At 47.6% G+C, this 12,796-nt stretch overlaps 1 protein-coding gene across 3 annotated transcripts in view; it reads right to left on the bottom strand.

Annotated features, from left to right (window-relative positions):
- Window positions 1-12,796, bottom strand: part of Antxr1 (ANTXR cell adhesion molecule 1) — a 185,763-nt gene that overhangs the window by 95,041 nt on the left and 77,926 nt on the right. For 2 of the 3 annotated variants that reach the window (XM_038320077.1, XM_038320075.1), the window contains exons 11-12: window positions 6,401-6,470; window positions 4,792-4,870 (exon numbers count right to left, since the gene is read on the bottom strand). In XM_038320077.1, the coding sequence (XP_038176005.1) occupies window positions 4,792-4,870; window positions 6,401-6,470 (149 nt within the window). Of the gene's footprint in view, window positions 1-4,187; window positions 4,317-4,791; window positions 4,871-6,400; window positions 6,471-12,796 lie in introns of those variants that run through there. The other variant, XM_038320076.1, reaches the window with a different exon arrangement.

The following is a 12,796-nucleotide window of genomic DNA, read 5'->3' as shown; positions in this document are numbered from 1 at the left end:
CCCCCCATTATTCTGTAGCCACAGCACATCATTGCCATACCCACAATGCTCAGGGAGTTTTGATGTCTCAAGCTGGAGATCACTGAATTCTTATCTTCGTTTAAAAAAAAAAAACAAGAATTTATCTGACCAGTGACACCAAATGTTTTTTTTTTTATTATTAATCATTGTTTACAGTTAAGCTCTTTTTCATATAAACGAGGGAGAAAATGGAAGAGTAGTCTCCATTTCCATAGTGGTTAATTAGACTTAGCGCCTTTATGTTTCCTACCTTTCTTTGAAGATTGTGATTTTTACAACCTTGGTAAGAAAGGCAAAGAAGCCCTCACAGAGAGCCAGCAGTGAGTCTGGCCTTGGGTCGCTTACTAAGGCGATAGGACCAAGAATGGTGGGTTTGTGTCCTGGGAAAGGAGCCATTGTAGAGTTGAGAAATGGCCCCAATCAAGAGGCAGCAGGCATAGAAACAGAAGCAGAGGGGAAGAAACACAAGTCACAGGTCTGCCAGGCCCCCAGCCCTTGCAAAGGGTGCCTACCCCAGCATGGAGCCTCTGTCTATGCATTCCCATGTAACTATCAATCATTTTTTTTTCTTTTTTTTCTTTTTTTTTTTTTTTTTGGTTTTTTCGAGACAGGGTTTCTCTGCAGCTTTTTTAGAGCCTGTTCTGGAACTAGCTCTTGTAGACCAGGCTGGCCTCGAACTCACAGAGATCCGCCTGCCTCTGCCTCCCGAGTGCTGGGATTAAAGGCGTGCGCCACCACCGCCCGGCTCTGTAACTATCAATCTTAAGATCACCACTGTGGCATTACCGCCTCCGCAGACATTGCTTTTGCCCCCTTCTTTAAGAAATCCTACAGTATTTACACCTGACTCGCGCAACCCTGTTCTCTCTGTGTGAACACACATGTGTGGGTATGTACAAAGTCTAGAGGACACCCTCTGGGGACATGTCTCAGGAGCTGTCCACTTCATTGTGTTTGAAAGTGCTTCTCATTGACCCGGAACTTGCAAAAGGAAGCCAGGCTGGCTGGTGAGTTAACTAGAGTGTCTGCCTGTCTCCATCTCTCCAGGCTGGGATTATAAATGTGCATTATCATGCCCAGTTTTTTTTTTATGGTGGGTTATAGGGATCAAACCTCAAACCCCAACCCTACCCTCATTCTTTATTACACACAAGCCTGGTGGGCTCCTTCCTCCAACAGCAACTTTGCAGATTATTCACGGAGACCAGATACCCAGAAACTGCTTAAGAACTGCTGGTTGAACAATGTTCTGAATTCTGTGCTCTTTGGGTAAAACACGATGATAGACTTATAAAGTATTTATTTAAAAGAAGATAATCTTCAAGGAAAGTCCCTTAAGGTCCTAAAACTTGTTTTGTACTGTACTAAATCAGTGATTTTTTTTTCTCAGCTTTAGCTTGGGGAGGAAAGGAGTCTAGCTAGACAACCTAACTGAGGTGTCTCGGAAATATTGGGGAAAAGGGACCAAAGCCTGACACTTTCTATAGCCGGGCAACTCTGCCAGGTTTACCCTGAGTGTAGAATCTTTTGGTGCTAAGTAGAAAAAAATCTCTATCCTGTAAAACTGCATGGAATTTCTGCCTCTAGCCAGAGCACCAGTTATTCACAGTGGCTCTTGAAATGCTCGGAGCACACTTGTCCAAATGGGCACCAAATAAAGCAAGAAATCTTAGCTTCATATTTTAAAATGAGTTTTGCTTCCTGGTGACAGCCTGGGCAGGCTGTGACGGGCATGGGCAGGGCTAATCCTTTGTCCAGGCCCCAGGGATCATTCTGATCTGAAAACCAAGTCATCCAGACAGACACTAGCCTGAGATTTCTCACTCCTGGATGCAAGCCTTCCGCCTTCCACTGAACCTCTGCTTTGCCTGGGGCTATTTTAGTGTTTAATCTGAGCTTATGCTGGGGCCAGTGTGACTGGAGCTCTGTCTTTGAACTGGAAGGTTTTTGCCACCTTGCTTGTATCCTTCCCATCACTTAGGTGTGGCTGAGTGACAAGCGTGTACACCATGGACATGTCTTTTCTCCAAAGAGTCCCAAGTCCCTCTGTTACCATGTGACCCAGGACAGGGTGTTTGTGGGGGACTCAGTTCTCTAGAGAGAATCCATTAGTTCAAACTGTATGGGTGGCTTGTGAAGACTCTGAACTCAGGATCCTTCTGCGTAAGTCTCCAGAGAGCTGGGGTTACCGGCATGCAGCACCACACCCAGCTAGCTTGTTCCGTGATAAAACTCTTGAGTGTTGACTAGCTCCAGGTCTTCTGTTCATTACAGAGACCATTTATATAACACCAGCAATAGTATCAGCATGTACACGCTTACCATCTTCTTTTTCTTAGTTATGAAACAGAATCATAGGACAAATAAATAACCTAGTCAAGACTACCCAATGAATAACCAGCAAAACTGGATGTCCCAATTTCCCCTCACCCCCAGGTCTCCTCCTCAGCTTTCCTCCTGTCTGTCTGTCAGCGGTCATGCCATCCTTTTAGATACAAGGTCTGGCTCTTGGGGACATCCTGGTCTTTCTTTTCTCAAGTTTCATATTTGATACCTCAGCTTCCCTCCCATGTCACTGAATCAAAACAGAATTCCCTCAAGAGCCACGCAGCTCCCTCGTTTCCTGGTCTGCTCACTGGCTAGCTCCACAGATAGAGCTTTCACATGCAAGTCAGATTGCAGCTCCCCTCTTCCAAAGCCCAAGTTCTCACAAGGCCTCACATCCCCTGTCTCCGGTCACCTCACTGACTGGGACCCTTGACAAGACTACTGCTAGCCTCCTGACTTTGCTTCAGACGCCAGAGGCCTTTGGCCTCAGGGTCTTAACATTAGGGCTCTTGGTTTGAAAGCTTCTACCCTCTTCAACCCTCCTGTGGCTTCACAGTTAACTTCCTCGCTATCCAGGGCTGCCACCTTCTCAGTGTGTCCCCTTCAGGGTTTACACTGGAACCCACTCACTGAGGCAGTACTAAACTCTCTTATTTAGTTTTTCTCTATCACGTATAGTTTAACATAGCATGGAATCATTTCTTCTCTTTACTGCTCATCGTGTATTCCCCACCCTCTGTCTACTGATGTACCCTAAGTTCCTAGGAGGCTCCATCTTACCATAAATTACTGTTTATTAAGTAGATGAAAGAATGGACTTGCATCTCAAATAATAGGGTGGCGATAATTTTCTTATAGACTAACAGGACAATGTCAAGTAAAAAGGAAACAATGCAGAATATATTGGAAAGCGATTTTAATCAAGAGTCCATTGAACTGGAAACTTGGTGATGTAATCGGAGAAAGGCAATTTGAGGTAGATGGGGGTTAAAGTGAGTTGAGAAGACACAGTGGACGTTTCCTGGCATTATTTCAACTTTGCAACAGATTGGTAAGGTCACCCTTTCTTCTTCAGAGACTCAACTTTAAATTAGTAGTCTTGGATTTTCATACCACAAGCTAAGTCAGTCCTAAGATTGTTTGCTTTTCAACTTCCCTGTCCTTGAGGTCTGAGAGGCATAACTATTTGTCTGTAGTGTGGTCAGACATAACAAATAATTATTAGCTCCGAAGGGTGGTGGAGAATACTTCTAAGCAGGAATTAGCAAGGACAGTCATGCCCATCATGAAACTCGGCCCCCTGTGCATTTAGAAGGTACATCATATTTGCCTCATTTAGCTTTAGGGCTCAACTGCCATCTCTCATTTACCTGCAACACTACTAAGGCCACAATACCAATTACCAAAGAGTTCTAGCAACACACTTTCTAATGGCTGACCCGGAAGGAGCTTTGTAGACATATTCATTGCCTTCCTTCATTGCTAGAAAGATCTAACGGAAGGCATGCACTTAGCTAAAGAAAGAAAATTTCAAATAACTGTAGTACAAACATTTCCATTAGGGGATGAGTGAAATAAGCCCCAACTTCCCAGGCAGGCTGAGCTTGGAAACAGTGACTCTGCTAAGAAGGGACGTCACAGGCCTAAGTGTTCCCTGCACAGCTCCCACTCCCCCCCTCCCCCCGCATTACCTCCTCAGAAGGCCTTGGGATCGCCAACACCAGGGTTCATGCTCTAGTGTACTGTGGGATGAAGGTGTCTCACACACTCCCTCTCTTTTAAACATATAGTTTCGATTTATTGGACATCGTATTTAAAGAAAAAACCTAGCTCCTCAGGTGACTTTAGGGGTGGTCAGAAGTGAGAACTGCCGGCAGGATCCATGTTGTGGGAGCCAGCAGAGAATACTTTGTGTCCCTAAGGTTAGGCCCCTTCCTTCTCGCTCTCCGGCTTCATCAGTTTTCCCCCTAGATTATTTCCACAATCACAGGAACAAGTCCCCATTGTTCCTGTCCCTAAACAACAGCTCCTCTAAAAATTCTATGCCTTTCTTTAGCTGGTGCCCATTTCCTGCTCCTTAAAACAGAACAAAAATAAAACACCCAGACTCTTTAAGATATATTTTCTACGTTGTCCAATTCCTTTCTGTCTCCCCAGTCATAAGGGTATCTGACGCAGGGGCCCACCCTCACTACAGCCTGTGCAGTATTGAATCTCCTATGCAGGCTGGGGCAACCAGGGATTCTCCTCAGCCCCAGGGACAGAGAACCCGAGAGCCTGACACAGGTATCACAGTAAACCACACCTGACCCAGATGCATCAGGGCTTGGTGGACAGAACAAAGAATCAAAAAGCATTTCATGTTTGATGCTGGGGAAGGCTGGGGCTTGGGAAGAACAGTTGAAAACAATAATGGCGAAGGGGTGGGAGGTTGTGACTTACACAGTGTGTGGTGGTGATGATGACGGAACTGGAGATGAAGGACAGGCCATCGTTCATGCTCACCTGCAGCGCAGCTTTCCTGCAATGACAAGAGGACAGGATGCACTTAGCATGGGGTGCTGCGAGCAACTGCTTGAGAGCCAGACAGCATGCTTACTTCCCTGTGGGGCCCGAGATTCTTCCTTGTAGCAAGCAGAGGACAGTCTCTAAGGGCCGCACATCTGTGACATACAAGAGATGCTGGGGTGTGTTCAGCTGACATGTCAAGGTAGGATGTTAACTCTGCATTGCAGTGAACTGCAGTGGGCAACGAAAGCTTACCTCATTTGACCTGTTTGCCATACTTCGTGATAAGATGAAATAAGACAAAGTTTCCCTCCTTCCCTCCCTCCCTCCCTCCCTCCCTCCCTCCCTCCCTCCCTCCCTCCCTCCCTCTCTCCCTCCCTCCCTCCCTCTCTCCCTCCCTTCCTCCCTTTCTCCTTCCCTCCCTCCCTTTCTTTTTCCTTCCTTCCTTTTTTGAGACAAGGTTTCTGTGTGAAGCCCTGGCTGTCCTGGGACACAGCCCTGGAGACCAGGGTAACCTTGAAGTTAGGATCCACTTGCCTCTGCCTCCTGAATGTGGGATTAAAGTTCTGCTCTACCACATCCCATTAGATAAAGCACCTTAAGAGCCATCCAAGTCAGTAGGGATAATTGGGCAAACTGTAGGCTGCATGCTCAGCTCTTGTTAGTGAGGACTCAGTGGTCTGATGGGGAAGTTTTGTGGGTCCCTGTAAGACTCGTGGAAAGACAGCTTGTGGACAGATCGGTTTGTCTTCTCCGGGTTTCTGTCCATAAAGTCTCACTGAGATAAGAACTGACACCAAGCTATATGATTTCGGGCTGTTTAGCAGGACCCAGTGAACACTCAGTCTGAGTGGGGACAAATGGTGAAAGGAGACTTCAATGCTTTCCTTGGACGCCATCTCCAGACTGCTGGGCACGGTCTGGAGAGGCTCTTTCTGCTCTGTAATCGTCTGGGCTCTGGGCCCCAGAGTCTTGCCCTAGCTCAGGGTGCTGACCCTCTTTATGGACATATCACTCGCACTTATTTTAATGGCACCGTGAGGTGTTCCCTGTATGTGAGGCCAGGGAACGGAGGGGAGCACCTGAGGCTCTGTGGAGGCTCAAGAGTGGTGCCCAAGGTCATGAACCAACCACGGCACTTACTTTGCCTTTCTGAGTTTCTTTGTCTTGAAGGAACAGATAACAGCCATTTTCTAGGGGACAGATGATGATAGGGTGAGGTAATACATGTGAGAACTTTCTAGAAATGTGGTTGGGATTGAGTCAGCAGCCTCAGGCTTGAGCCCAGACTCTTCCACTGGCTCCTGTGTGACCCTGGGCAAGTTATTCAAATCCTTCTCGCTGGCCTGAATGAGAGTTTGTTGTGAACTAGAGATGCTCAGTCGCCCTCCTGGTGGCTGGTTTGCCCTAGCTTTGGCACCATCGTCATTGAGGGAATGAGAGAAAGAGTCCGTGATGGCAATGACAAAAGCTACCGCTGCCCCTCTGGTCCCTCTGCCTCCTCTTCCCCGGCTACGGGACTCTGTGGATGATGAAAACTTACATGCCAACTTCTTTTAAGATGGGTGCTGGGCACAGCAAGTAAGTGTCTTCCACAGCAAACGGCTTCTCATCTGCAAAAAGGAAGTCGCAAGGTTATGTTTCCCAATTCAGTATCTTTGGAGGTCATTAACCATGTCCAGAGGGACTTGATGAAAGCAGAGAAGTGTGTGAAATAAAAACTCCTCTTGCACTGAGTTATGGTTGTAATATGAAATGTCCCCTGAGGGCTTACTGTTGAAACCAAGTACCACGCTGGTGGGCGGGGCCTAACTGGGGGAAGCAGTCACTGAGGGGCTGTGTCTAAGGCTCTCTCTCTCTCTCTCTCTCTCTCTCTCTCTCTCTCTCTGTCTTTTCTCTGTCTCTCTCTCTCTCTTTACACACACACAGACACACAGACACAGACACACACACACACACAGACACAGACACACACACACACACACACACACACACACACACACACACACAATTTGTCTCTTTCTCTCTCTGCCCTAGTCCCCTCCCTGGCTGCCATGAGACAAGGTACTTTCTTCCTTCTCCCACTTCGGACTTGATGGATTGAAACATTTAAGACGTTTGCTCTCCTTGTTTCCCTTAGGTATTTGTCAGAGCAGCAGAAAGCTGAAATATGTACTAGACCCCCCCACAGAGTAGCACCCCAACATGTGTGGTAGCATCTACTAAAAAAGAACTAATCAAAGCCTCCTTTCTGACGCTGGTCCCCTGGTCCCACGTCCGCTGAGACAGCCCTTTTACAGCTTAGTTTGAGTTTCCTGTTCTCTTAGGGACAGCTGAGGGGTTCTAAGGAGAGTCACATCTACGTCCACTTTGAGGCCATCTTCATGGAGAAGATGAGCTGGCAAACACAAGCAGATACACCATGGTATCCCTGGGTTTTAGAAGGCAGGCTGCTTCCTTTCCATGATCCTATGGTTAGGTTTCAGGAAAATCCAAATAGGAGTTAGGTTTTATTAGGGAACTGGGAAGGGGTGGGGCCTGGCATGAGCCCCTAGGGCAGAAGATCAGTGTGCATCATAGAGATTGTAGGAGAAAGCTATTCAACAGGCTCGTCTTTAGTACACAGTACAGCCTTTGCAGAGACAGCTAGCTGATAAAGTTCTGTGTGCAAGCAAGAGATCCCAAGTTCAGATCCTGAGCATCCATACAAAAGCCAGGTAGGTGGTGGGTGATTGAAATCCCAGCACTGGGGAGGCAGAGACAGGCAGATTCACTGACCAGCTCCGCTAACTGAACCACTGATTCCTTCTTGGATGGCATGCGGCCAGATGGCTGCAGGGTCTGGATGCCTAGCCAACAAGCTGCTTGCCACCTTGACAGCACTCTGCTAGTGACAGCCTTGGGAGCTAAGGCAGGAATGGATCTTAGGTTTTCTCGCTCACCTCGAGTGTGTGTGTGTTGTCTTCCTCTATGGTTCTCCATCTTATTTGTGAGATGGATTTTCTCTGTGATCCTGGGTCTTCCTGATTCAGTAAGGCCATCTAGCCGGCAAACCCTGGTTATCCTCCTGGCTCTACCTCCCCAGAGTTGGGATTGATGACAGGCTTACGTTGCTGTGCCCGGCTATTGATTTCTTTTTCATACGTGGGTGCTAAGGGATTCAAACTTAGGTCCTCATGCTTCTGCAGAGCACCTTACCCACGGAACCACTTCCCCACCCCAGGATCATTTTTCAGATGCAAAATGGAGGTTCAGAAAGACAGGGCCATCTTGGTTGCACAGCAATAGACACAAAGCCAGGTTCATACCCCAACTCTGCAGCATCCTGTCCTCACAGAGAGACTTCTGGCTTCAGGGAAGTCTGTATGAGGGAATAAGCCAAACTGTCCGGCGTGGCTGACTGGAACCTGTATTTATTTCCTCGTGGCTATGGTTTATCCACAGCTTTTGCACCCAGTACCTGTGGTGCAGCTCCACCCACAGAGCCACAGGCAGCCACAGGGTGGCCCCAGAGGCCTTGTGACTTTAGGCTGCATGCCGTGGTTAGAGCTGGAGGGCTTCTGAGGAGGTCACAGCAGTGAAGCAGTCAGTGTCCCCGCAAGGGCCCCATGCACTGGTCCTGTGAGCTCCTGTCTTGTCTCCCTGCCCTAGCTCACAAGGGCCGGGAGACAGACTGTGTCCTCAGCAGCAGGACCTTTCTAATTCTCCTCTTTTCATCTTCCTTTTCTGTTTGGGACACCAAATATTTCTGGGGCATAGTAGACGGGAGGATGGAGGGCTGTGGCTGCCTGGGGTACAGCTCTGATGTCCCTGAGGTTGAACCCAGGCTGGGAGGCTGTGGGCTAGCTCTGTGGAGCTGGCATTTTCTGCCCTGAGAGGGACTATTTGGTTTGGAGCCTGTTTTCACTTTACCACAAAAATGAGTGGCTTTTTCCCCCCTCTCTCTTTAAACAAAGGAGGGCCATTTGGTTTCCATAACTCAAGTCATCTGACTCCTTCCTGGAATGGCCACTTGGGAAGCAGGGCATAGACTTCCTCCTCTGCCACAGAGGGGCCCGTGCCTGGTTTGGGGGCCATGCCAGTCCCACTGCAGCCCCTGCCAATGCCAGTGTGTTGTGTTGTGCTGTTTATGGGGCCGTAATCCATTCTGAGGACAATGCGGGCCCTGCTGCTCTGCTCACTGGGTGGTCATTTCACTTCACTGCTCTCTGGCACCAAGTAGAAACGGTAATGGAGACCAGGAGCTGGGGCACTCCGCACGGCTGTTTGCACCCAGGGAGAAAATTAGAGAGGGGTGGGAGTTGGAGACCAGAAGGTTTTTTTTTTTTTTTGATGAATTCGAAAAACAGATATTTCAGAATTGTAAACACACCTATGACATATTAGCCTAAATCCTTTGTCATAGGAGTCTGATAATCAGATAGAAATTTGACTTAAGACAGAACTGAAGAATCAATGAATGCCATTACATTGAACTGCTGAGTGCAATCTGGAAGGCGGGCATTCCGGAAGCTGGGTACAGCTGTGGGAAGGCCAGAAGATACCGATCTGACAGACTCAGGCTCAAAGCCCAGGTTTTCCTCTGGCTAGTGGTTTACTAGGATCAGGTTCGTCTACAGGTGGCGTCTCTGACATCATTGTGCTGTTGTGTGCAAATAAATAAGAATGAATGCAAGCACAAAGCCTAGTACGTGAGGCTCAGTATGGATTCGAGAGGCTTCCTTCCACTTTATTACACGGCACCCAAGCCTTTACAATCCACTGCAAATGTGAAGACCACAGCTTTCAAAGTGCCAACGTCCGGCCATACTAACGTGGCTTAGACATTAGGAGTTTTGGAGGTGTGTGTGTGTTTGTGTGTGTAAAACTAAATAAATATGCATAAGAGTTCATCCACCCTTTGTATACACACAAAAGCATTTATGATGGTTTTGCTCAACACTGAACAGCCACAGTCTTATAAGATGCGTTCATACCCGTCCAGAAGGGTGAGAGATGCTTGTACTACAGTTTGGGGTTCAGAAATGCTAATTACCCCAAATGTTAGTTAAATGGGTTAGCACTACACTACTAGAGGGGTCACAGCTAAAATTTGTATCTGTTTTGCTGAAATGATCGGGACCTTGAATAGGCTAAATTGGCCCCCAGCAGTGAGCACACCCTTCAGGGCAGAGGACTAGAAGTCCCAGCGCCATAGCGAGGCCTGCTTTAAGGACAGTGAATTAAGAATCCGGAACCACACTGAAATGAGCCCAGTCCCAGGGTTCTAACCTCACAACTAAATAACATCGTTAGGTTTGGGGAGAAGTTTCCAGCATCCTTCTCTCCCATTTGGTGACTGTCTATGGATTTGGGATAGAACCAAGATTGAAATTCATTAGCCAATCCAAACACCAATCAGTGGATTGTTTTTAAGGCTGATGAAATAATTCAGATACTTTACAAGTCTTGGCAACCTTTTCTTGCTATGAATATGTATTCTGGCAAAAATAAACAGAAAAATGGTCCCTAGTCTTATCTAAGCCTTCAAGAATTGATGTAAACCCCTGAAAGGAGTTTACATTCCTGCTGAGCTATTTGCACGAGGTAGGAGGACTAAGCTGGGCTGCTCTGCTGTTGCTCTCAGAGCCCCCTTGGTCTAGGGAGCATTTCATGGCTTCTCTGAACCAAGTGTAAGGTCAGTACCAAATTATCAGCTGGTTTGTCAACACAGGACCAAATTAAGTGGAAAGAGGAGTTAGAGTTGGCTGAACAGGTCCCCTGCCCTCTGCCTTCAAATGCTAACAGCTTTGAGGGAAACCAGAGTCAGGGCTCCCTAAATTGGTGGAATCCAAAGCATCTGGGTTGAGCTTCATGGAGACACAGGCTGAAAGGAGGTGGCCAAGTGTCCAGCTGCCTCAGGTGTCATTTATGAACTCAATGGGTCCTCAAAGGGACCCACGACTGAGACAACAGAGAGGCACACTACTGGGCAATGTTGAGTGTGGGGGCTCTATGCTGGAAGGTTTCCACAGATGGGGGTAACAGCTCAGGATTCTAGCAGTAGACGTCTGCCTACTTTATGGAACGAAGCAGAGGCTGTGAAAGTGGAGCATGACTTCTGCTAAGACAGGCTGAGCAGCAATGGTGAAGTCAAGGGAAAGGGGAAGAGGAGTCAGAACCGAATGTGGGTGGCATGTGGGCCAAGCGTGTCTCCCTGCAATGCCCTCCTATGCTCAGCAGGAACCAGAGACCGCCTTCCAAGGGGAGAATTGGGAGTTTAACCTGGTGCTTACACATGACCCCGAGCTATCTAACCCTCCTGGCCTGGAGCTGGAGGGCTTCATGGAGCCCTCACTACCCAGCTGCGGTAAGGTCACAGGTTCGAGGTAACTGTCCTGGATCAAGGAACTACTAAGTCAGTAGTTGTGGCACAGGGGCCCCCAGGCTCTGCTCCCTATCTCCTCTCCCCGTCCTGGTCTGTGGGGTAGCCTGCAGCAGGATAGAGTCATAGGCAGACGAAGAGTTGAGCTGCAGAGGCCCAGCACAGCTCATAGGGATATAGCCCTGGGCAGCGCCTTTTACCCTGTTCACAGCTTAGAGTTCTCCTCTGAAAGATGTCAACAATACTCAGCTCTTGTTTTATAAATCGGAATGGGAATCGTTATTAAAGTTTAGCCTTTGATAAACACTCAACACATTGTCTACAGTAATAAGGTGGAAACACAGGATGAGGGCGCTTTTAAACTCAGGGGCTCCTGCAACTTGCCCAGCTACGATGTGTGTGTGTGTGTGTGTGTGTGTGTGTGTGTGTGTGTGTGTGTACACATATATGAAACACAATCTTTGGAACATGTATACATGGTGCAATAGTTTCTCAAACGGGGAGATTTGCCCCATAAAGGGGTATTTGGCAACATCTGAGACAAAATGGGAAATGGCATGGACATCTCCACCAGAACCTCCAAACCTCAGTACTGCTGGGAGGGAAATGCCTGGTGTAATGTCAGATGTGGTTCAAGATCATCCCTCAGTCCATGGCAGTAAGGCTGAAGGCATCAATTCAGAGTTCAGGGCCCCTGGGTTGCTGGTGCAATGTCCAGAAAGTTCAGAACTGTCTAAGACGATGAGTACAGGAAGGAGAGGGAGCACGTTTGGAGAATAGGAAGAGTGTTTCCCAGCCAGTTTCTCACGTAGGCTCCGTGGGACCCAGACCATCCTTGTGACAGGTTGGCACAGCATCAGCATAGAAACACGGTTCATTCGGGCATTGTGTTAATGTCGGGGTCATGACCTGATGGGGGTGGGGGAGCCGTAGAGCAGCAACCGATGTACAAATACCCGCGCAGGGTTCAAGGCTGAGGACAGTTACAGCAGGAAATGAGGGTTGCCTTGGTCACTGCATTTGAGGGAAGGGATGATCATATGCACAAGCTTTGGTTTCCGTAGCTGTTGACACACCAGTGTTTAACTGCTTGCCAGAACCTCTTTTGAATTCGCAGGATAAAATTTTATTTTTTATCTGTTACAAAAGTAACATGTGTAGTATAATTATTCTGAGTTGACAAAACTCTTAAAATATTTGATAATCATAATTCTCAGTGCTAAACTTTTTGGGTGCATATGTGACAAGCTCTCCCCATACATCTCAGACTGCCTTTAAACTCACTGTGTAGCCTAGCATGGCCTTCCCCTGGTAGTCTCCCAAGTGCGTGAATTATTAAGGGAGTGAACCACCATGCCCAGTTGATAAACATCATGGAGGCCTTTGGGTATATATAATATTTCATTCTCTGTGTAGTGTTTTTATAGAATTGGGATCATACTACACATAACTTTGTGGGATTTGGCATTTACCTTGCTCTGAAGTTATTAGAGCAGCTCTGGGTATTGCAAGAACACTAGATGAAGGTAATGAGGCACAGGGTTCTCACAAAGCATTTTCTCCTCTCTATAAATC

The sequence above is a fragment of the Arvicola amphibius genome, chromosome 2, assembly GCF_903992535.2.
Source record: "Arvicola amphibius chromosome 2, mArvAmp1.2, whole genome shotgun sequence".
Classification (NCBI taxonomy): Eukaryota; Metazoa; Chordata; class Mammalia; order Rodentia; family Cricetidae; genus Arvicola; species Arvicola amphibius.
Note: the sequence above shows the minus strand (reverse complement) of the source record. Positions and strands in the feature narration are given on the sequence as shown.